General features: G+C 41.8%; 1 protein-coding gene across 1 annotated transcript in view; it reads right to left on the bottom strand.

Moving 5' to 3' along the window:
- The window catches only part of SLC9A1 (solute carrier family 9 member A1), a 75,101-nt gene that overhangs the window by 18,905 nt on the left and 34,561 nt on the right, over positions 1–21,635 (bottom strand). Inside the window, 3 exon segments of the mRNA XM_042440345.1 lie at positions 1,843–2,093; positions 5,493–5,879; positions 5,881–5,954. Of these exon segments, the coding sequence (XP_042296279.1) occupies positions 1,843–2,093; positions 5,493–5,879; positions 5,881–5,954 (712 nt within the window).

Genomic DNA, 21,635 nt, shown 5'->3' with positions numbered 1-21,635 from the left:
CCCACATCTGCCATTGCCACCACTTGTTTGCTCTGAAGTCAGAACAAAGGTGCCCAGCCATGAGACCATCTCTTGGCACGTCGTTCTGACCTCAGAACAAAGTGACCCACAGTGGCAATGGATACGATAGGAGACTCAGCAGGATCTGTGTGTGGTCAGCCACCCAGTTTCAGAAAGGAGGGCTTTGCAATAGATGAAGGTTGAGGCAACTCTGAAGGCAGGAATTCTAGGTTGCCTCATTCCAGTGCAGACAGGGCCATAGTCTACATAAGAAAGATTTTTTTACATCTCTGCTCCTGGATCACTTTATTTCTCCCACTGTGAAGCTGATCTTCAGTCTTGTCAGTTCCAGCCTATAACTCCCAGAATCTCCAGGCAATATGGTATGGATGCAACATGTAATGTTCCCCCCAAGCTTTTCTGTGGATCCACACTGCAGAACTATAGCAATTTTATCCCACTTCAACTGCCACTGTTTCAACCCATGGAATCCTGAGATCTGTTGTTTGATGCAATACTTAGAATACTCTGCCAGAGAACTTTAATGTTATAGTTCAAGGGAATGCAGTAGGGAAATGTATTTAATTCCTCAAACTGCAAATCCTAGCACTCTATATGATGGAGGCACACCAGTAAAACTGGCACTGAAGTGCTGTAATTTTGGAGTGTAGTTCCATTCTTAATTTTAGGAGGATTGGTGCAATTGTTAGGATATAGTACAAACAGGATTCAGGCCGAAGTAATCAAAGCTCTCTGAGTGCTTATGGAAATTATTATTAGGATTAAATATGACACAGGTTTTCATAGGCTGATGGATGACTTAGTCTGTGCTATTCAACAGAATGAAAGGTTGTCAGATCACCCAGAATGCATAAATTGTGCAAAAATGCTTAAGAAGAGTGCTTGGACTTTCTTAATCTGACCATTGTATTTTGTTTGCAGAACAGACCCTTTGTTACTACAGCAGTTAAAATTGTCTTTTTTTCCCCCTTTTTGCACTCATGTATAGACACACACACACACCCAAAGTCACACACCAAGTTTATAGCAAGACATTAAAGGGTTGCATTTTTTCCAGAGTTGTAAGCCAGAAGGAAGGAGAGCATAGTTTAGTGGCAGAGCACATGTTTGGTATGCAAAAGTTCGCAGGTTCAACCCAACCTACCTAGGTAGCCTGGGGCAGACTCTGGTCTGAAATTCTGGCGAGTTGTTGGTGGTTAGTGTAAAAAATACAGAATTGGGTGGACCAAAGATCTTAGTATCAAACATGTTTCTATTTAAAAGCATGTAAATGTTAAATTTATATTATCTATTTTGAGCATCCGTGAGACAGTCATCTACTTATCCTGCCGCTATGGCACCAAATGTGGGGGTTCCCACTCATCCCACTGCTGCCAATCTCATTTGCAGGTGCTTAAAATAGCCTGGACCCAAGCCATATAGGGCTTTATAGTTCATCACCAGTCCTTTGAATTATGTCCAGAAACAGACCAGCAGCCAAGAGTTGCTCTGTTTGCTTTTCTTCTGCCGGCAGGCAAAAACTTTTCTTTTCAAGCAGGCTTTTAATATGTAATTGCTCCCAGAGAGGCTTCTTACTGGGGTGTTGCTTTGGTAGGTTTTTAATGGTTTTATATTTTCAACTTAGTATTTTACAGTTGTTGGTTCTTTTACTTTTTATATTAATGTGGTGTTTTAATTGTGTTTTAAAACTGTACTGTTTTATTGCTATTGTTTTTAAGCACCTTTTGTGAACCTTCTTGAGTCCAAGTTGGGAGAAAGACAGTGTACAAAATAAATAAATAAATGGGAGTTGTGTACAACCCAACCATGCCCAATACTTACGACATGATGCCTGAAAGGTGGAAAAGTTCCGCCGACAGGTAAGCCATGTAGCTGTAAAGAAAGACGAAGAGGGGTTCGATGACGCGGATGTGGGAAGTGAAGCGGGAGGTGAAGGCGCCAATGACGCCATAGACAACTCCAACAAAGACGCCGCCCAGGGACACCACAAAGAAGCTCAGAAAACCAAGGATGATGTCGGTAACGGTGATTCGGTCAAATGTGGCGAACTCCTCAAAAAGATGGTAGAGAACCTGGAGCGACAAGAGAAACAGAAGTATCTCAGCCCATGGAAGCATTGGTCAGAGACTGCCAAAAGGCATGCTGACGTGGAAGAGGGGAAAAATCAGTTTCACATAAGGAAAGGGAGAAAAAATGGATCAAACTGGAGCATTAAAAATCAGCATAGCATTTACCCTGCTGAGCATAAAACCTGTTCAAAACTGTTACCCTACAATCATCAATGCAAACAGAGACTGAACAGAGAGACCCAGTCAGCATGGTAACTCAACCCCATCATGAGGGAGAGTGAGGTGGCTTCCCAGAGCAGGGAATTTGGGTCATGATGGAAGGGAACCAATTGCTATTACTTTGTAATTACAGGCTGAGTCTCTCTTAGCCAGAATTCCAAAATCCAAAATACTCCGAAAGCCAAACCTTTTTTCATCGGCGGCTGAGATGGTGACATCTTTGCTTTCTGATGGTTCAGTGTACACAAAGTTTGTTTCATGCACAAAATTATTTTAAAAAATACTGTGTATAAAATTACTTCAAGCTACATGTGTAAAGTGTATACAAAACATAAATGAATTTATTGTTTGGACTTGGATCCCATCTCCAAGAAATTTCATTATGTAAATGCAGATATTCCAAAATCCAGAAAAAATCCAAAACATTTCAGGTCACAAGCATTTCCGATAAAGGAGATACTGCCAAGAATGAGGCGAGTGGTTTACAGGATTTTCTGCCTCATCCATCAAAGTAATTTGGCTGGGTACTTATGCATCTAGACTTTGGTGAGTCCCAGGGACCGCTTGCTGTTGTGCCTCAGGCAGCAAAATTATTTTCTTATTTCTCTGTGGCTGTGAAAGGATTACCCTCTTATTCAGCCAAAATGCTGGTTTAAAATATGCAGTTGGTTAGGCAGTTAAAATACAACAAAACGAGAACCCTAGGCAGGCCATAAAAATGCAACAGCGGGATATATAACACCATATGTATTATTTTGATGTATTTCAGATTGTTTTAATTATAACAGTCCTTGATAAGGAAATCAACACTAAACATACAATACAGTGTTTTATATAATACAGTACCTGTAAATTTGATAAGCATGCCATCTACTCCTTCATCCAAGTCATTGATAAAGATGTTGAATAGCACTGGGCCAGACAACAGAAATTAAAATATACTATTGTCGTCATAAACTACCAAGGACAGCTGAAATCATTTTTCTGCCTGAGGTTAATAGCAAGATCCAGTTCCACCACCCTTGGTTCCACATACAGAAGCAAACTGGACTGGCAGTTGAATCGTATATGAACATGGTCAATGGAACTGTGTTTGCATTTTGATGGGCAACTTATTTCTAAGTGACTGATAACACCCAGAGGAGAGAAGGAAGAACTCAGTAGAGGGTCTGGCAGGTTAAAACAACAGTCCTGTGGCATCTGCAAGACAAATCAATTGTATTGTCGCTACTTTTTAATTCTCAAACCTGCTTTGACAACCTGGCAACCTTAATCACACCTAAAGACAAAAAGTTAGCTTGAGATAGAGTTGGACAACTAGTAAGGGACCATTTTGGGCCCCCAGGAGATAGAGCTTCCCCCAAATAAACTTCCACCAAGTTTTTGCCCTTTCTAGGCCATTTTAGTCTCAGAATATAGCTTTTTTCCCCAAGAAAAAGTGATCTATAAGGCGTATGATTATGGACTAGACATGCCATTGATCTCAACCAGCAGGGTTCTGTTTACAGTGTTCTCCCCTGATGTGGTCATGTGGCAATCTGAAGATGTGGAAATGTTGCCACCGTGGCCAGTAGTCATTGATTCAGCTTGCCAGAGGCCAGCTAACCACAGTTAGTCATGACTGAACTGTGCAAGAGAAATTTATTCTGATTCTGGAAAAGGAATGGGTGTGTCATTCTTAAGGTTGCCAGAGTTTAAACTGGAGATGTTGTACTGTTGCATATACGAGGCATCTTCAGCAGATGTTGCTTGTTATCTGGGTACATGGTGACAAGCAACATCTGCTGAAATTCCTTCTTCTACATAACTATTAAAGCTATAGCTGCTGTCTTCAGTCTAGCAACTCTTTTAAACCACAGTACATCTCTTGGGCCACAGGGTCAGGATGCTTTAGCACAAATTCATCATCCCTTCATGCTCTTTCACAGAATACAGAACAATGTGATTAAAAGGTATTTTTTTGTTTTGTTCTCTCTGGCCTTTCAAATGTATGCTAAATGGAGGGTGGGAATCCTACAGCAACCATCTGAAAGCTTGGCTTGGGTCCAGACTATCTGAAAGACCTTATTTCTTGCAAAAGCACTAAGATTTTCAGGGGAAGGTTTTCACTCAGTCCCACAACCATCACAGGCTGACTTGGTAAGGACATGAGAGAGAGCCTTCTGGATGGCTACTCCTACCCTTTATTATTATACTTTATTTATATAGCGCTGTAGATTTACACAGCACTGTGCATAGAAACAATAAATGGAAATGGATTTCCTATGGAAATCCCTTCCATAGGAAGCTAGGTTGGCTCCTTCCCTGCTTTCCTTTCACCAGCAGGCAAAGACATTTGTATTTAAGAAGCTTGTAATGTACAGAGGGCCCTTGGTATCCGCTGGAGTTTGGTTCTATCTGTGGATAACGAAATCCATGGATGCTCAAGTCCCATTAAATACAACGGCATAGTGAAATGGTGTCCCTTATATAAAATGGCAAAATCAACTATTGTTTTTTAGAATTTATATATTTTTAAAATCTTTTCAAGCCTTGTATTCATGGATAACAAATCTGTAGATATGGAGGACCAACTGTATAAGTGGGGTGGGAGGTTCCACTTGGGATGTTTTATTTATCTATTCTCATTCATGCAATGGGTCTGCTCTAGTTATGACTACTTACAGGATTCAAGCCTAAAACTGCACCTTCTTTCCTAGCTCTGTCCAGTGGCTGGACACTTTGGCTGCAACCTTGCCATCCCAACTGCTGACTGGCCTGAGGGCATTCCTGGGTGCTGTCCAGTTGTCATTATGCAAGCAGGGAAAACGTAGTATCCTTTGTTTTCTGGACAAAGGCAATAAATGTTTCTAGTTCTCCAGTCGAACATTTGCAGCTAAAAAGCACCTGGACTGATACATCCCACAGGGGCACAACTACACCCAGGAATTATCTGGATGCCATTCTGCAACCACAACAGACGCAATGCCTAAAGAGGTACAGTACTTGAAACATCCTTGTGCAATGCCTCCAAAAGTACTTACGCTGGCATAAATGGGGTCTACACCAGTGTAAAATACCATCAGGACTCTAGCCAATACTGTATATTGTCTTATCTTAAAACAATGAAACCCAGAATCCACAACCCAAGCCTCATTTTTTCTCACGGCAGGGCTACTTCTGCCAGAATTGCTTTCCACTCACCACAGTGACCGCATCATTCAGCAAAGACTCTCCAAACACCAAGATGTGCAAAAGCTCATTGATGTGGATCTCCTCAAACACAGCTAGCACAGCAACCGGATCCACCGCAGAGATAATGCTGCCAAAAATTAGGTTGGCCAAGAGGCCAATGTCTGTTAAACCAGTGCCTTCAATCTGGCAAACTCCATACAGCAGTGAGCCCACAAAGAAAGCATTCCACAAGGTGCCAACCACGGCAAATATCAAGATGGTGCCCAGATTCTCTGTGAACTGGCGCAAGGGCAAGAAATAGCCAGCGTCCAAGATGATGGGTGGGAGAAGGAAGAGGAAGAAGACGTCCGAATTTAGGATTGGGGGATCCTCTCCCACGGCCTTGATAAGCCCCCCCAACTAGCAGTCCTACGACAATGAGTAAGCAGCTCTCGGGAACTATAGTGGAAATGGTCGGAATCACATGGAACCCTGGAAACAGAAAGAGAAGATGCAAAAATAAACATTTGAATAAACTATTATATTTAAAAAAACAGCACTAACTTAAAACAGTTCAAAAAGCTTTAAAGTATTTACAACAGGAATCACAACATAACATGTCCCATTAAGACTGTGTCGAAGAAGTTGTCACATAAGTCTGCAAAAGCTTATGTGACCACTTCTTGGTGCTACGAGATCCCTTTGCATACTGATATTCCAGACTAACACAGCCAATTCTACCTCCCATTAACAGAGTCCTCTGCAACAACCAGGTTAGTACTCCAAAGCCTAAGTAACTAAAAATGTCTTTGCCTTCCAGAAGAAGCAGAAGGGTTTGCTTAGCATCTTGTGGAAGAGAGTCCCACAGCCTCAGAGCAGTGACTTGAAATGGGCCTCTCATATGTTCATGCCAAACGTGACCAAGAAAAGGCCTTCTCTGAAGATTTTAAAACTTGGGTAGGTTCATATAGGGAGATATGGTATTTCATATAGTTTGGGCCAAAGCCAGAATTCTCAACAGGGAGCACTACACACACAGTGCAACGTTTCATTGCAGGTCCCAGAGTTGTAGAGAGTGAATTTCAACCCACACTTCATCTCTCCCAGAATCAAGGTAAGGATTTTTCTTATCTGTCAAAATGCAGCCATGCTGTTTAGGGAAGAAGATAGCGGGTAAGCACAGCATGTTCTGTCCTTTAGTTCTCTGGCAAATGAACATTGATCATGAGAAGGCAGCAATTTTTAATCAACACCTCAACTGCTTCCTTCTTCGCTGCTGAACTGTTGGGTGCATTCGACCATCTGTTCTGGTTGCAACCCACTGCGCTGTAAAATATATTGCATTGAAACCCATGTGTCCATTGTGTATGTGAAAACACACACACACACACACACACACACACACACACAGAGTTAGTGACAGTCCAGTTGGGATGCTTATCTGTAGAACCTGAAAGAGTTAATTGTTGGGCTACAATGCCCAGAAGCAGACTACTGGATTCTGGGAGCTGTAGTCCAAAAAGTTAACTTTTCTTGATGCAAAAGCCTTCAATAGTGTGATATAAGATGGGGTGTTAGGGAATGCATGTTACAGGGGACAACGCATTTTTACAGTGGGCATGTCCTCTCTTCCAGTAGGACTATAGCAATTTCCACTGACCTCAGTGTCCTGTAGAGCTTCCTAAGTAGTAAAGCAAGATAAAAATAGGCACCTGCAAATTTGCTAAGTTCGTATAATGTATGCAGCTCACAGAATTCAGCTTTCCTTGATGAAGAACCATAATAAATTTTAGCAAAGAGTACAAGCTGCTGAGCCCAGCTGGTGCTATGCAAGTATTCTGTATGTATGTGTGCATTTGTGCCTTCAAGTTGCTTGCTGATCTATGAGGCCCACATGAATTTCTTAGTGTTTTCTTAGGCAAGGACTTCTCAGAGGTGCTTTTGCCAGTTCCGTCCACTGAAATGGATCCTCCAGCATCTGGTATTCATTGGTGGTCAATCGTCCAAGTACTAACTAGGTCTGACCCTGCTTAGCTTCCAAGATCAGACAGGATCTGGTGCCTTTAGGATATTTATACTGCAGAAAAAACACCAAGCAGCAGACCTAGAATGACAAATGCATAGCCCAGATCAGACTGCATTGCCTGGATGCAGCAGAAACTCTCATGCCTGGCTCCTTTGCAATGACGACCCAACTGTTCTGTCCTCTCTTTACCTCCTATCCCACTTATACACAACAGACAAAAATTCAGCGGAGTCATCCAAGGGCAAGTAAGCAGTGAGTCAGCAGTTTGAGACAGAAAATATACACACATTGGCGTTTTTCTTTTTTTAAAAAAAATAACAAAGTAAAGAAGATCAACACCAGAAGATGTGGCATATTTAGACATTACTATTACTGGTGATGCTGCTAATATTATAATCATCATCACCATCAGCAACAGCACTATCATGTTGTTACCTTTCAGCCATCAAGGCTCCCAAGGTGATACACAACAAACAAATTTTAGAAACAATTGTTAAAAACACGTTGAAATCATTTGTTAAAAAAAAAAATCAGGGTTTTTAAATGATATAGTTTAAATCCAGTCTCCTCCTACTCCACATCGTAACTGCAAGAGGCTTTCACGTTCTTGCATGCAGAGTTTCTCTGTAAAATACGATGGTGGATGTGGTTTTCCGTGATACAGCTTCCAATAAACCAATCTGCAAGTTCAGCTTTAGTGCTGGACAGAGCATGCATGACTGCAAAGCTGCAAAGAATTTCCCCAAATGCTGGGGACTGAACATTTTTCTAAAGCAAATAAATCTGGTATCCACTGATGTTGGTGTCTATGAAAGATCCTGGTACCAAACCCAGAAGATACCAAGAGCCCACTGTCCAGGAGCACTAACAGCTGGTCAAAATGGGAATGGCCAGTCCAGAGCCTGACACTTCCTCCCAGTCAAGAAGTGGTGACAAGGTTCACTCAATGAGGCAACCACCATTATGACTGATGCCAGGTTCTAGCCCAGGTGACTCCTGACTCTGAGATGTGAAAATCTGCAGTCAACACTGGACATGATTGTTCTAAGTCTGGTCCAGACAAACTTCCTTCTAAGTTTTTTTGTGGGTTTTTCGGGCTATGTGACCATGTTCTGGAAGAGTTTATTCCTGACGTTTCGCCAGCATCTGTGGCTGGCATCTTCAGAGAAACCTGGCATGAAAGAGAGTGAAATCTATGTATAATGTGTGGTTTCCATGTTAATCTGTGTATTGTTCTATTGTTGAATGGCAAGGCCTCAGGGTGGGAGGATATGCAAAGAGGATCAGTGTTTGTTTCATTAGTGATCATTATCTGCTGAAATCACTCCTCCCTACCTAGGGTCACACAGTATGTGTATGTATGTATGTATGTATGTGCATGTGTGTATATCCCACTCTCGCCCGTGCCAACATTCTCTGATGCTGGCGAAACATCATGAATAAAGTCTTCCAGAAAATGGCCACATAGCCCAAAAAACCCACAAAAAACTATGGATGCCAGATATGAAAGGCTTCAACTTCACATACTTCCTTTGTGTTTGTGACCAACCTCCTCTCTTGTTTTCTGATGCAGGAGACATACTGCTGCTATGCCCCTCTCCACCCTCTGATTTCATCTCTCCCTCTAGCCACACCATCTAACCACCCATAAGCTAGCTTCCTCCTTCTCCTGCCTCCTTCTCTTTGTCTGGCTTCCTCCTTCTCCTTTTTCCTTAACGCATGTTGCCTCCACACTGTCACCACCTACTTCTCTGTTGGCCACTGAAAGAAGCAACTGCTCTGTGTAGGCGATGCTTCTTGATACAGAGGGCAAGTGAAACTGGCAAGAAGTCGTGGCACCCCACAAGACAGCCAAGTGAATGAGGTAATGGTGGCAGGAAGGTGAGCCAGAAGGAAGCAAAGGTAGGTGCCAATGGTGAGGCATGGGGAGCAAGGGGAGGGGAAAGGAAGGCAAGACTGTGATGGAGGGTCATCTGAGGATGGCGCTGGGGTGATGCCATTTGCCATGGCAAACTCCCTGCTGTCTGAAGTAGCCACCTTACTCTACTTAATGATAAGACCTCTAAGGACTCATCCAGACTTGCCAGAAAACTCCGTCCTGTCCTTGGAGAATTCTGGGCCCTGCTGAAGATGATGGGCGGATGAGGTTGCTGCCAAGCCGGCCAGCACTGCTGTTGTGGGTGCGAGTTGCTTTGAGGCCAGAATGAAGCTCCCAACCTTGTTCTGATCTCACATCCTCAGAGCAACTCGGAGGGATGCTGAGGGTCTGGAAACTGCCCATCGCCAGTGCATTTTGCTCCAGGTTTTCTGGAAAACCCGGAGCAAAAGGTAAATTATTTTAATGCAGAACGAGGGGTAGAAACCCCGAATCAGGTCTGGGTGTCATGTAAACAGACCAGACCTAATTCAGGATTTGGGGGCTGTGTGGTGCAGACACCACTGGGCCAGCCTGGGAGGAATTCAGAGTATAAGGCAAACGTAGACAAGCCCTGTGGCCAGCATGGTGTAGTGGTTGGTGTAGTGTTGGACCATGACTCTAGAGACCAATATTTGATTCCCAGCTCAGTTGTGAAACCCACTGGGTGTCCTTGGGCAAGTGACAGTCTCTCAGCCTCAGGGGAAGGCAATGGCAGACCTCCTCTGAACAAATCTTGGCAAGAAAACCCCATGATAGGCTTGCGTTAGGTTGTGTGACTTGAAGACACACAACAACAAAGATAAACCCTAAGTTCCAAGCCACCAATGGTGCAACCACCTTGTTTGACAGCGTCCCCACTTCTTACAAGTTAAATGCAACCAAGGTAGATGGAAGTTGGCAACCAATATGAAGCTCCCTTTAACTGGAGACGTGAAAGCTGTTCTTGTCGCTTCAGACTGCAGCGAAATCACTTTTCGCTTACAAAAGGCAGAGAGAGAGAGAGAGTCAAGTACGAATTAAAGACTCAAGTCTAGCAATTATCACCGTCTCCCACTTTGTCCCCATGGGCTGTCAAGATTCCATTAGGATGGAGCACGCCTGAGTTAATGAGAATGAAGGATTCAGAGCCTTTTCAGTGAAGTTCTAAAAATACATGTACACCGAGCGCACTTTCATTATGTTGCGTTTGATCTTGATGAAATTCAGAACACCCATTTGATTTGCACCTCCCATCCTTTTAAAACAGGAGCGCCTGGGTTTTTGTTTTGCTTCTACCAGCCTGCTGCTGCGAGCATTTCACAACAACATGCAGCCAAAGCAAGACAAGAGAGAGCCAGAAACAAAACAAAAGAAAGAAACACACAACAACAAAAAAAAGGCATTTAGGCTATAAGATGTGTAACTAAAAATCAAGGTAATAAATCGCTGCTTGCTTGGTCTACTGTGGGGAATAAGATTCCAGCTGAGAAGGCAGGAGGGATCTTCCATTCTTTTACAAACAGCAGACCATCAATACCTAGTATTTGCCAGGTTCAGAGGCAATCAAACTGAAGAGCATAAACCAGAGATGGACAACCTCTGAGGGTTGTCAGACCACACTGAACCTCCTGGAATTCTTTGAGGGCTGCATTCCTGCTAGATGCCCTCCTTCTGTCAAAATTGGTTGACAACTGAGATGGCTTTCTATAGTGCAGAAGAGTGCTATAGCTTGACAACGATACATGTGAAAGGTGTCTTAGTAGACTACAAGCTGAAAATGAGTCAATAGGGTGATGCAGCAGCTAAAAAAGCCAGTATGGTCCTTTGTTGTTGTTAACTTCCCTCTAGTCAGCCCCAATTCATGGCAGCCTTATAGATGGGACATCTCCAAGTCACCATTGCTCTACTTGAGTCTTGTAGATTCATGTTCATGACTTCCTTGGTTGAGTCTAGCCATCTAGCATGCGGTTTTCCTCTCTTTCTACTGCCCTCAACCTTTTCTAGCATTATTGTGTTTTTGAATGAGCCATGCCTTCTCAGGATGTGGACAAGGTATTACAGCCTCGGTATCATCATTTTGGCTTCCAGGGAGAGATCTGCTTTGGTCTGTCCTATGAAGCATTTGCTTTTCTGAGGTCCATAGGATCCTCAGTGCTCCTCTCCAGCATCATATCTCAAATGAACTGATTTTTTTTCTTATCCGCTTTTTTCACTGTCCAGCTTTCACATCCGTATATGGTGAAAGGGAATACTAAGGCCTGGACAATTCTGACTTGGGTGCTCAGCTCTATGTCTTCACTTTTGAGGATCTTTAGAGCAACTTGATTTATGATCCTAGGCCGCACCAATATGAGGGTAGTGTCAAGATCGAGGAAAGTAATAGTACCACTCTACTCTGCTTTGCTCAGGCCTCACCTAGAATACTGCATCCAGTTCGGGGCACCACAATTCAAAAAGGACATTGACAAGCTGGAGAGCGTCTAGAAGAAGGAGACAAAAATGGTGAAAGGTCTGGAAACTACCAAGTCCTATGAGGAACAGCTTAGGGAGCTGGATAGTTTAACCCAGAGAAGAGAAAGTAAGAGGTGTTTGACAATGAAACACGTTCCCTTGGAGTACGGTGGTCTCCTTCTTTGGAGGTTTTTAAACAGAGGCTGGATGACTATCTGTCGGAAGTGCTTTTATTTTGTATTCTTGCATGACAGGGAGTTGGACCTAATGGCCTTTAGGTCTCTTCCAACTCTATGATTCAAAGAAGAAGAACAGTTGTTGTTGTTATTGTTCCCGGTGCTGTCAAGACAGTTTATTTGCCTCTTTCCCCCAACCAAATCAGTGATGTAATATTAAGTGACTGCACTTATTCAGATAATTTTCACCTTGCTGTACCCAAGGAAACTCCTACTGATAGAAGTTTGAGTATTCTTTCAAAACCTACTCTTCATGCTGCACACTGGCTAGAGAAGTGAGAATGTGAAATGTGAAACATGTTTCCAGCATACTGCAAAGAGGGCTTGATTCTGCAGATAAAGATTTGAGAGCAATTTCATTGTGAGGTCAAAACTGATAGCATTGGATCTGAAAGCCTGATATAAACTATTTTTGTTTTGAAATCCATTCAGGCCGATGAGGACAACTTGATTTATTGAACCAAGATCCTTTCATCAGTAGCACACCAAAGTCTCCAGTGCCCTCTCATTCTGCCATCGCTTACCTGCAAGTAAGCTCCACTGAACAGAAGAGAGGAAAAAACCCAGCTGGCTGTTCTCTCATCTGGAAAAGCATGAGTCACTCCTTGTGTATGAGACCCATATATAACCTTTAGCGCTAATACAGCACGAATTCAAACACCAACCTGGCATACTTAGAAGGCATACTTTATAACCACTGTCAGAATGCAGTCAATGCTATGCTCGGCACGAAAGCCAGCCCAGCTGGTTGCATTTGCTGTTAAACGGTCTGACACACAGAACTCTGTGGAATTATTAATTGTCACAGCAGTTGAGGGAATGGGGATGATTGTGTAATCTTTTTTAAAAAGGGAAGGAAGGGGGATTGAAATAGAAGAAGTCTTGCAAACTCAACCACAATACAGTAGGTCCTTGGTATCCACTGGAGTTTGGGTCCAGGACCCAAAATCTGTGGATGTTCAAGTCCCATTAAATGCATCCATGATCCATGGCAGTTAAAAGTGGTGTCAAACTGGATTATTTCTGCAGTGTGGGTGCAGCAGTAGAGACCCCTATAGAGAACATATTAATCAAATGCACGGTTAACCAAATGACAAAAGTCAAAGCTGCAGATGTGGAGGTCCGACATCCTAAGGAACAAAATCAGATGGAGTGATAGATGGGAGAGGAACATCCAGTGTCCTCAGGTTTTTCTCTCTGAATGAGTTCAAAACTGCTCCCAGAAGTTTCCATTTTTAGTAAGGTTCACTTTTGAAGTATCCAGCCCTGGCTGCCAAATGAAACATGATGGTCCACTGGGATGGACTGTTGTAAAAGGCCTGTGTACATTTCATAAGCCAAAAAAATTCTGTTTCTCAAGAAAGCTATTGAGGAATGCAGATAGGCAGGAAGAGAAAGGCATTTATGAAACCTTGGCCAAGATTTAAATCTCTCTTTTCTTCTAAGTGGGCCACGCTTCTAATATGTTTTTGTTATTGTTTCACATCCAATAAAACTAATACCGGAAATGTTGGAAGAGGTGGAAATGAGGTTAGTTGGATCATCCTGAAGCTGTGCATACTGTGCTACTCCAGCAGCTCTGAATGATCTCTTCAGACCCAAAACCAGGGATGAAGGGGGATCTTTTTCCTCTTCCATTCTGTGCCAAAAGAACATCTGCAAAGCTGCAAATGGTTGCAGCTATTGCAATACACTCCTTCACTCACCCCAGAGGAAAACTAAAATAGGCAGCTCCTGAGGGCGAGAGAAAAAAGTGTGGCTGAATAAGATATACGAACTAGGCTTTTAAAGGAAGCTTGTATCAGCTTATGACTCATCATTCCAGCTCAGCATTCCTCGCCTTTGCGCTCTCCCAGCAAGGTGCAGACCACAGTTCCTATCATCCTGGTCAGGATGCTAATTAGAGGTGATGGGTATTGTCATCTAAGGAGTTTATCATACGGGAGGGAAGAGGTCAAATCTTGTGCAAAAATGGGGTTTAAATCTGGGGAAATCCCGCAAAATCGGGATTGTTTTCAGATGACATTGTGCACATTGAGCATTGATGCAACATTAACCTGTATAAAAAGTCGCAAAATCATGCCACTTTTTACTTTTGGGAAAACCTCTAAAGTAAAAAGCGACACAATTCTGCCCAGTTTCTGCATGGGTTAATGTGTTAATGCTCAATGAGCCCGATGTGCATGAAAACAATCCCGCTTTTGCAGGATTTTCACAGGATTTAAACCTCATTTATGCACGGGATTTGGGCACTTTGCCTCCCATGTGATAAACTCCGAAGGGTATGTAAGAGCTTCAGTAGTGTCTGGAATGTCCAACATGCTGACAAAACCGAGTCCTTCCCATCACTAAAACATTGGCCTTCTTAGTGCTAAAGAACCAGGATTGCTAGCGTTGTACCAAGTCCCTGCCAAAAGGGAAGGTAGGCAGGTTGTTCAGGGATCCCATTTGGCATTTCTTGTTTTGTCGTTTCATGACACAGATCATATCAAAGCATCCACTCTGGAGGGGAAAAGAACACAGTACAGGATCCTGAAAAGACCACCTCCCACTGTATCTCTTTGCTCAATGCCCAAATTTCGGTGGAAAGGTCTTTAGCTGTATCCCACCTGTGGTGGAAATATGGTTAGCTGTAGCATGACACACTATCATCTTAGCTGCCACACAAAAACTGCAGAATGCTAGGTCTGACGAATTTCAGATGATATCCCTCCTTTTAATCATCTTCCATTAGCAAGTAATTGCTTTGTAAAAAAATTATTCCATCAGGTTTCTGCCTTGAATTTTTTTAAAAATTGAGTTTTTAAAAAAGTGATGCAGCATGCTTCTATTGTACTTTGTTGGTACAATTGTGTCAAGTCAGTCATAGTGTTGTTTTGTTACATGTCAACCAGAACAAAATAGATAGTCTCTCTCACACACGCAGACAGACCTTTTCTCTCTTTTTGTCTTACTCTCATACACACACACACAAACATATAGAGCACTTGAGAAAATCACAGCTTATCTGGTCTCTCTGTTAGTGCAACAGAGATGCCATCTGATATGAGGACATTATAAACCAGAAGAAAACCTCTTGATATATAGATGCAACATCTTGGCCTAAATTGAATTGCTAGCAGAATCACAGAATCAATTGTTGGATGGCAAGTTAACAGTCATATAACTCTCTAAGATTCAATAGGGTCTGTTCTTTTTGGGATGACTGGTTAGATTTAGAGCCTTAGAACTACATGGCCTCAGCATGGAACGTAATGACCTGGCATCAACTCACCTACAGCAAATGTCAGACTTTGTCATATTTTATCCTTTCTGTTCCATAAAAGAAGTGGACTTCTACAGGCTAAGTAATGCAGGGATGTGTTAAGGGCTTACAGGATTATGCATGTTGGGAGAATGTTGCTAAGAGCATGTTGAGCATTTGATTCCCAGCATGTTCTTAGGACCCCGCCAGATAATCCTTTCTGTTTCCTTTGTTTGGTGCCAAGATTGAGAAAGGTGGGAAAGTTGTTGGGTTTAAGACTCAACAGCATCTGAGTCACACCTGGATGCTGCAAAGATGCCTCCTGAAAATAAAACCCTACTTTTTTGTGGGTTTTTCGGGCTATGTGTCCATGTTCAAGAAGAGTTTATTCCTGACATTTCGCCAGCATCTGTGGCATCTTGAAGATGCGAGCCACAGATGCTGGCGAAACGTCAGGAATAAACTCTTCTCGAACATGGACACATAGCCCAAAAAACCCACATAAACCATGGATGCCGGCCATGAAAGCCTTGAACTTCACAATACCCAAATGTCTCTCACTGCAGTTCCTTGGCGTGAAAAATGAAAGGTTGGGAACAGAAATAATCCAGTTTGGCACCACTTTAACTGCCATGGACCAATGCTCTGAAATTCTGGGAACGCTAGTTTTGTGAGACATTTATCCTTCTTTGTCCCAGGATTCCTTAGCATTGAGCCATCACAGTTAAAGTGGTGTCACACTGGATTATTTCTGCAGTGCAGATGCAGCGAATGTGTATATCCCAAGAGTGTAGATCTCCCCACAGAACCCTCCAATTGCCGATCTCCATATAGCCCTCCAAAGAAACTCTGCTTTGGAAGCAAAAAGTTGTATTCTTAATCTCACTGATTCAAGATCCTTTTGAAAGACCAGATGCAAAGCTCTTCTTCCTTAAAGAAGCAACTTAGCTATTAACAAGGAAGGCTCCTTTCTTTAGATTTATAGTTATGCAATTATATTTCAGTAATTATCCATTGTGTGTGTGTGTGTGTGTTTGCATATAAAAATAATGACTGTTAACTCTCCCAAAAACTGAATAAAATAATTTTAAGAATTTAAAAAGATGTATTATTATGCAGGATACAACAAATCTAAAGCCATTCGCAAGCGATTCCATGGCAAGGAAGCACAGAACATTCTAAAATACGAGGCTCCAGACGCCGGAGGAGGAATCTGCCAAAATGTTGCTCATATATTTTCCCACTCAGACACTCTGATTATACCTCTCCAGGGCTTCCACAAGAACCCTTCCAATAGTGTTAATGAGCATTTTGTTTTCAAAGTGGCTATAAAAGGGAGAATGGAGAAGGAGATCAAACCCAGCCTGGGGAGTTTTCTGCCTCGTGCACATGTCACCAGAAGAGACCACTGGATACAGCAAAAGGCTAAAAGCCATAGAACGAGGCACGACGGCAGGTTCCAAAATAGCTTTCTGAAGATGCCACCATAACTAAAGCTACCAATACTCTGGCTCCTTCTTTGCTGAACAATGTGACCCAGAAATAGGCCTGCCATTGTCCCAGATACTGAATGCCAGGCTAGGAGTAGCTGCTAATATGCAAGAAATTTATATATAAAGGGGAAGAAAAGGGACCGTGTTTCGGTGGGGGCTGCCCTTTCTGAAGGACGCTGCAGCTAGATCGCTCCAACTAGAGAGAGCCAAAAATACGCTGCTTTCTGCCATATAGACACCCCAACCTTCAGACTACAAGAATGAGCCACATTCATAATGCAAGAATCACTTTTTAAGAGTCAAGTACAGTGGACCCTTGTTATCTGCTGGGGTTTGGTTCCAAGATCCCCTGTGGATAACAAAATCCATGGATGCTCAAGTCCCATTAAATATAATGACATAGCAAAATGGTGTCCCTTATAAAAAAATGGCAAATCAAGGTTTGATATTTGAAATTTATACTTTTTTGGAACATTTTAAAACCGTGGATGCTTGAAACCGTGTATAAAAAAATCAGTGTATAAGAAGGGCCAACTGTAGTAGGAAAGCCGGTTGCCTATCACCATTTAAGGCCAAAAGATATTCCAAGGCCAAACAGAGTTCTTTAAGCAGAGGCTAGATGGCCATCTATTGGAGATGCTTTGATTGGATTTCCTGCATGGCAGGGGGTTGGACTGGATGGCCCTTGCGGTCTCTTCCAACTCTACGATTCTATGATTCTATGAGAGTTTGCATGACATTTCACACTTGATTCTATGAGAGTTTGCATGACATTTCACACTTCTCAAAAAAGCATCTTCCATGGAGATCAGAAATATGAATTAGGTGCACTGCAATTAACTCTAATATGTTACTAAGGAGTGAGGTGGACCATTAAGGCATAAGAAATTAACATTATGAACATAACAACAATTGGGGACAAAACCATCTCTCCAGTATCATAAGTATTATTTTATTTTATTTTTGCTTTAAAGCATTTTTGGTCATTTTTTGCATTTTTAGTCATTTTGATTTGAATTTTCCAAATTCTATGTCATTGTAAACCACTCATTACAAACAGCAAGAAGTGAAAGCATAGGCAGAGTCTCCCTTATCCAGAACTCTAAAATCTGATATATTCCAAAAAGCAAAACTTTGTTCATGAGTGGCTGAGATTGTGACATCTTTGCGTTCCGATGGTTCAATGTACACAAATTTTGTTTCGTGCAGAAAAGTATTTTTAAAATATTGAATACAATTACCTTCAGGCTGCGTGTATAAATTGTACATGAAACATAAATGAATTTTATTTTTGGCCCTGGGTCTCATTTCCAAGATATCTCACCATGTGTATAAATGCAAATACAGGTACTCCAAAAACAAACAAACAAAAAACTTGAATCTGATATCCAAAACACCTCTGGTCCTAAGTATATTGGATAAAGGAGATTCAACCTGTAGTATGTATGTATACCACTATACTTTAGTTTGTATACTGCAAACAAAATACGAGTCAGCAATATGAAAGACAGCTAAAACGGCTATGTATCCTCTATCAACAGAAATATAGCGTCCAGATAATGAAAAACAAAAGTATGACTTATTCTGCCATTTGCTAAATGGTGAAAATGGAAGTTGTAACCCAATTTATCTGAATAACAACAGGCTGAGGAAGGCCGCTTTTGTGCATCACAGAAGGATAGAAAGAATTCACTAGCTTAAGAAAAATTAAAAAACAAGGTTTTCGCCTATAAATGCTGAAAGGATATGAAATTCCATAGGAACCATATGGAACAACTATTTCTTCATCTCTAGAAATAGGATGGGAGACAATCATGCCGCCAAGGGCTTTCAAATTAGATTCACAATGAGTAAACCCAACCAATTTCATTACCAAATGCCAGGCACATATCTAACAGAAACCATGTCTAACAGAAACAGAATTTGGCTATGTGCAGCATGGACTGGCGCACTCCTGTACCATCACTGATCTGCTTAATCTTCCTCTCCCTGGAATAATTTTTTCTACCTAGGGAAAACGTCAAGAAAAACATTAAGTGACGTAAAACCAACTTTCAAATGGATAAAATTACAGATGGTGCTTTTTAAAAAGAACTGGAGGAAAAGGCAAAAAATAATCTAAAGATCTGGAATGCAGTTAGGAGGAAAGTATGCCTCTGCCTAGCATGAAGGCAGGGGAAAGCCAGGAGAAGGGTACATGAAATGCCAACTCCTGCTTTTAGATCTAAGCTTCGTCACGTTCGAAGGAAGAAACAATGAGGAGGAAAAAGAAAAGTAAGGTCAAAAAAGATAAAAATACTATACCAAGGCAACCCTGCCTTTTGTCAACAGAAGTTTCTCTATTGAATGTTAACCACACCTGTAGATAAGAAATCAGAAAAGCCAAGCTGTGCCTCTCATCTGTTCTATAAAGGTAGCTGGTGCCAACCTGCAAATGTAACCTCCTGTGATTCACCATTCCACTGCCTGCGCAAAAAGTAAATATTTTACAACAAAGCAGCCATTCTGCCACTATGACACCCTAAGCATAGCAGGACTGCATCTACTCCACAGTAGACGTCATGGTAGTAAGTCACATTGATATTGTGCATCACCCTCTATTTTAAAATATATATATATTGAACGTTCTTTAAGTAGAGGACTTCACTAAACTTTGCAGCCAATATCAGATCAGAAAGCCAATAAGACTTTTCTAGGCATTATGGAATGGAGCTCTACCACCATCCCTTTATTGGTCTCTAGATACAGAAAGAGATGGCCTGAAAAAGAGTGAACATTTCTTCTATGTGATCCAGAACCCTGGAAAATCAGGGTTCCAGATTCCTTGGAGAGCCTCCGCACATTAAGGAGGTTCTCTCCTTCAGAACTTTGTTCTCCAGCAGAGGAGAGTGACTATTTGCTCCCTCCTTTGCATGCTTACTTAAACTAGTTTGGATAATGCCTGGAGAGAGCTCATAGCTCCTTTATATCATGGACATACCGTAAATGTTCAAAACCACTTTCCTCAGTCTAGCAGTTGTAGTTCAACACATCTAGGGTACATTATGTTGGGGAACATTGCTCTCTAGTTTACATTCCAACAAAGAACATGGGCTGGAAATTCCCGACATGGAGGCAAATATCTAAGAGTTTGAGTGTTTCCCTCTGACACTGAGTGAATTTTTTAAAATTAATGTTTAGATAGAGTGATCTGAAAGGATCGTACAGTCATAGCACTAGGAATCCACTTTAATTGTCATGGTTACTTACTGTGGAATTCTGGGGTTTGTAGTCTGGGGAAGCTGTAGAGTCCCCTGGCTGTGAATCCTAAATATGCTGCCCTAAAGAAAAGCCTGCAAATCCCAGAAGCATGGACCCTTTCATACCATACAATATTGCACTATGATGCCATTTTAACTGCCAGGGCTGCATCCTACAGAATCCTAGGTTTGTAAATGTGGTGAAGCAATAGAACTCTCTGGCTGAGCATTCTAAATGCCTCCTTCCTAAACTACAAATCCCAGGATTCCAAGGGAAGGAAGAAGGCGACTGAAGCGGAATCATAGTGCTTTAATTGTGTGGTATTAAAGGGTCTGAAAACTCTAATCCAGAATTACTGAATTTACATGCAGCACATATAAGTACTAATAGAATGGGGCTAGTGATTGTGATCACACATGGATCTTTTGCTTGGAAAGAAAACACTAACTGGAACATTTAAACACTGGTTAATATGAATTATGGCCAAAGGTAAAGTAGCCAGTGATCCAAAAGCAGTTAAGACGGATATAGTGGTGCCTTTTGTGTAAAAAGAAGTAGGCATTACCGCTGGGCTATATGCTGCTTAAATATTCCCCTCCACAGCCTCTAATGAATTGTAGCTGCCACAATGAAAATGAGAAATGGCCGTGGAATTGGCTATAACAGTGGAGTGTAGATTGGAGTCTTTAGGGAACCGTTTTTCTCCTTGCAAATGAAAGACAAGAACTAAGCCTGATAACAGAACCCAATAATGGAAAGGAAGATGATGAAGGAGATCCAAGAGGCATCAGGCTGCAAACACTTCCGTTTCCGCAGAATGAAATTCCACTTCATATGCATGCGTTACGATAACATCAGAAGGATCGGTTCCAGGCGGCTAACATCTAACAAAAGCCATAGCTTTTTGAGGAAGGAGTAGGAGGAAAATAAGGCACTCCTGTAGCTTAATAGAGGCAGAAAAGAAAGAAGACAGCAACCTAGGATAGGAGAAAAAATTTTGATTACAAGTCCCATATTATTGTTGTGTGCCTTTGGGTCATTTCTGACTTATGATAACCCTAAACCCTGTGATAGGTTTGTTTTAGGATTGCCAGGAGTCAGAAATGATTTGAAGGCGCACAACAACAAATCTCTGAGACGACGCCAAGACAACGCCATTGCAAGAGCAATAAAAACTGGATGGTTGCAATGTATATTTTAACATTAAAATGTTTACATCAGAGAGAAATTATGGTGCTTAGTGGAAAGGAATGCTGGAATGTTGGAAGTATTTGTTGCCAGCAAAAGTTACAAAAGGGCAAATCCAGAGAAAAGGGGGTCTAACCATACACACAAAAAAGGAGCATGTGCGCATTTCTATTGAAATGCAAAAGAAGAAGAAAGGAGAAGAAAAATAGTATCAAAGACAAGAGCCGCAGTTGCCCACTGAAGTTGGGTCAGTACTTAGAACTTCATCCTGTTAAAATGGCTTCTGACAGTCTTTAATAATAAAACTAGTTCTCAAATATTAAAATAGCATCCTGTCGTCTGTTCTTTCAGTGCGCCATTTAGGTCAAAGGATCTAGATCTTTACCCGATGGTAAAAG

This window comes from Sceloporus undulatus, chromosome 9 (genome assembly GCF_019175285.1).
Source record: "Sceloporus undulatus isolate JIND9_A2432 ecotype Alabama chromosome 9, SceUnd_v1.1, whole genome shotgun sequence".
NCBI lineage: Eukaryota > Metazoa > Chordata > Lepidosauria > Squamata > Phrynosomatidae > Sceloporus > Sceloporus undulatus.
Note: the sequence above shows the minus strand (reverse complement) of the source record. Positions and strands in the feature narration are given on the sequence as shown.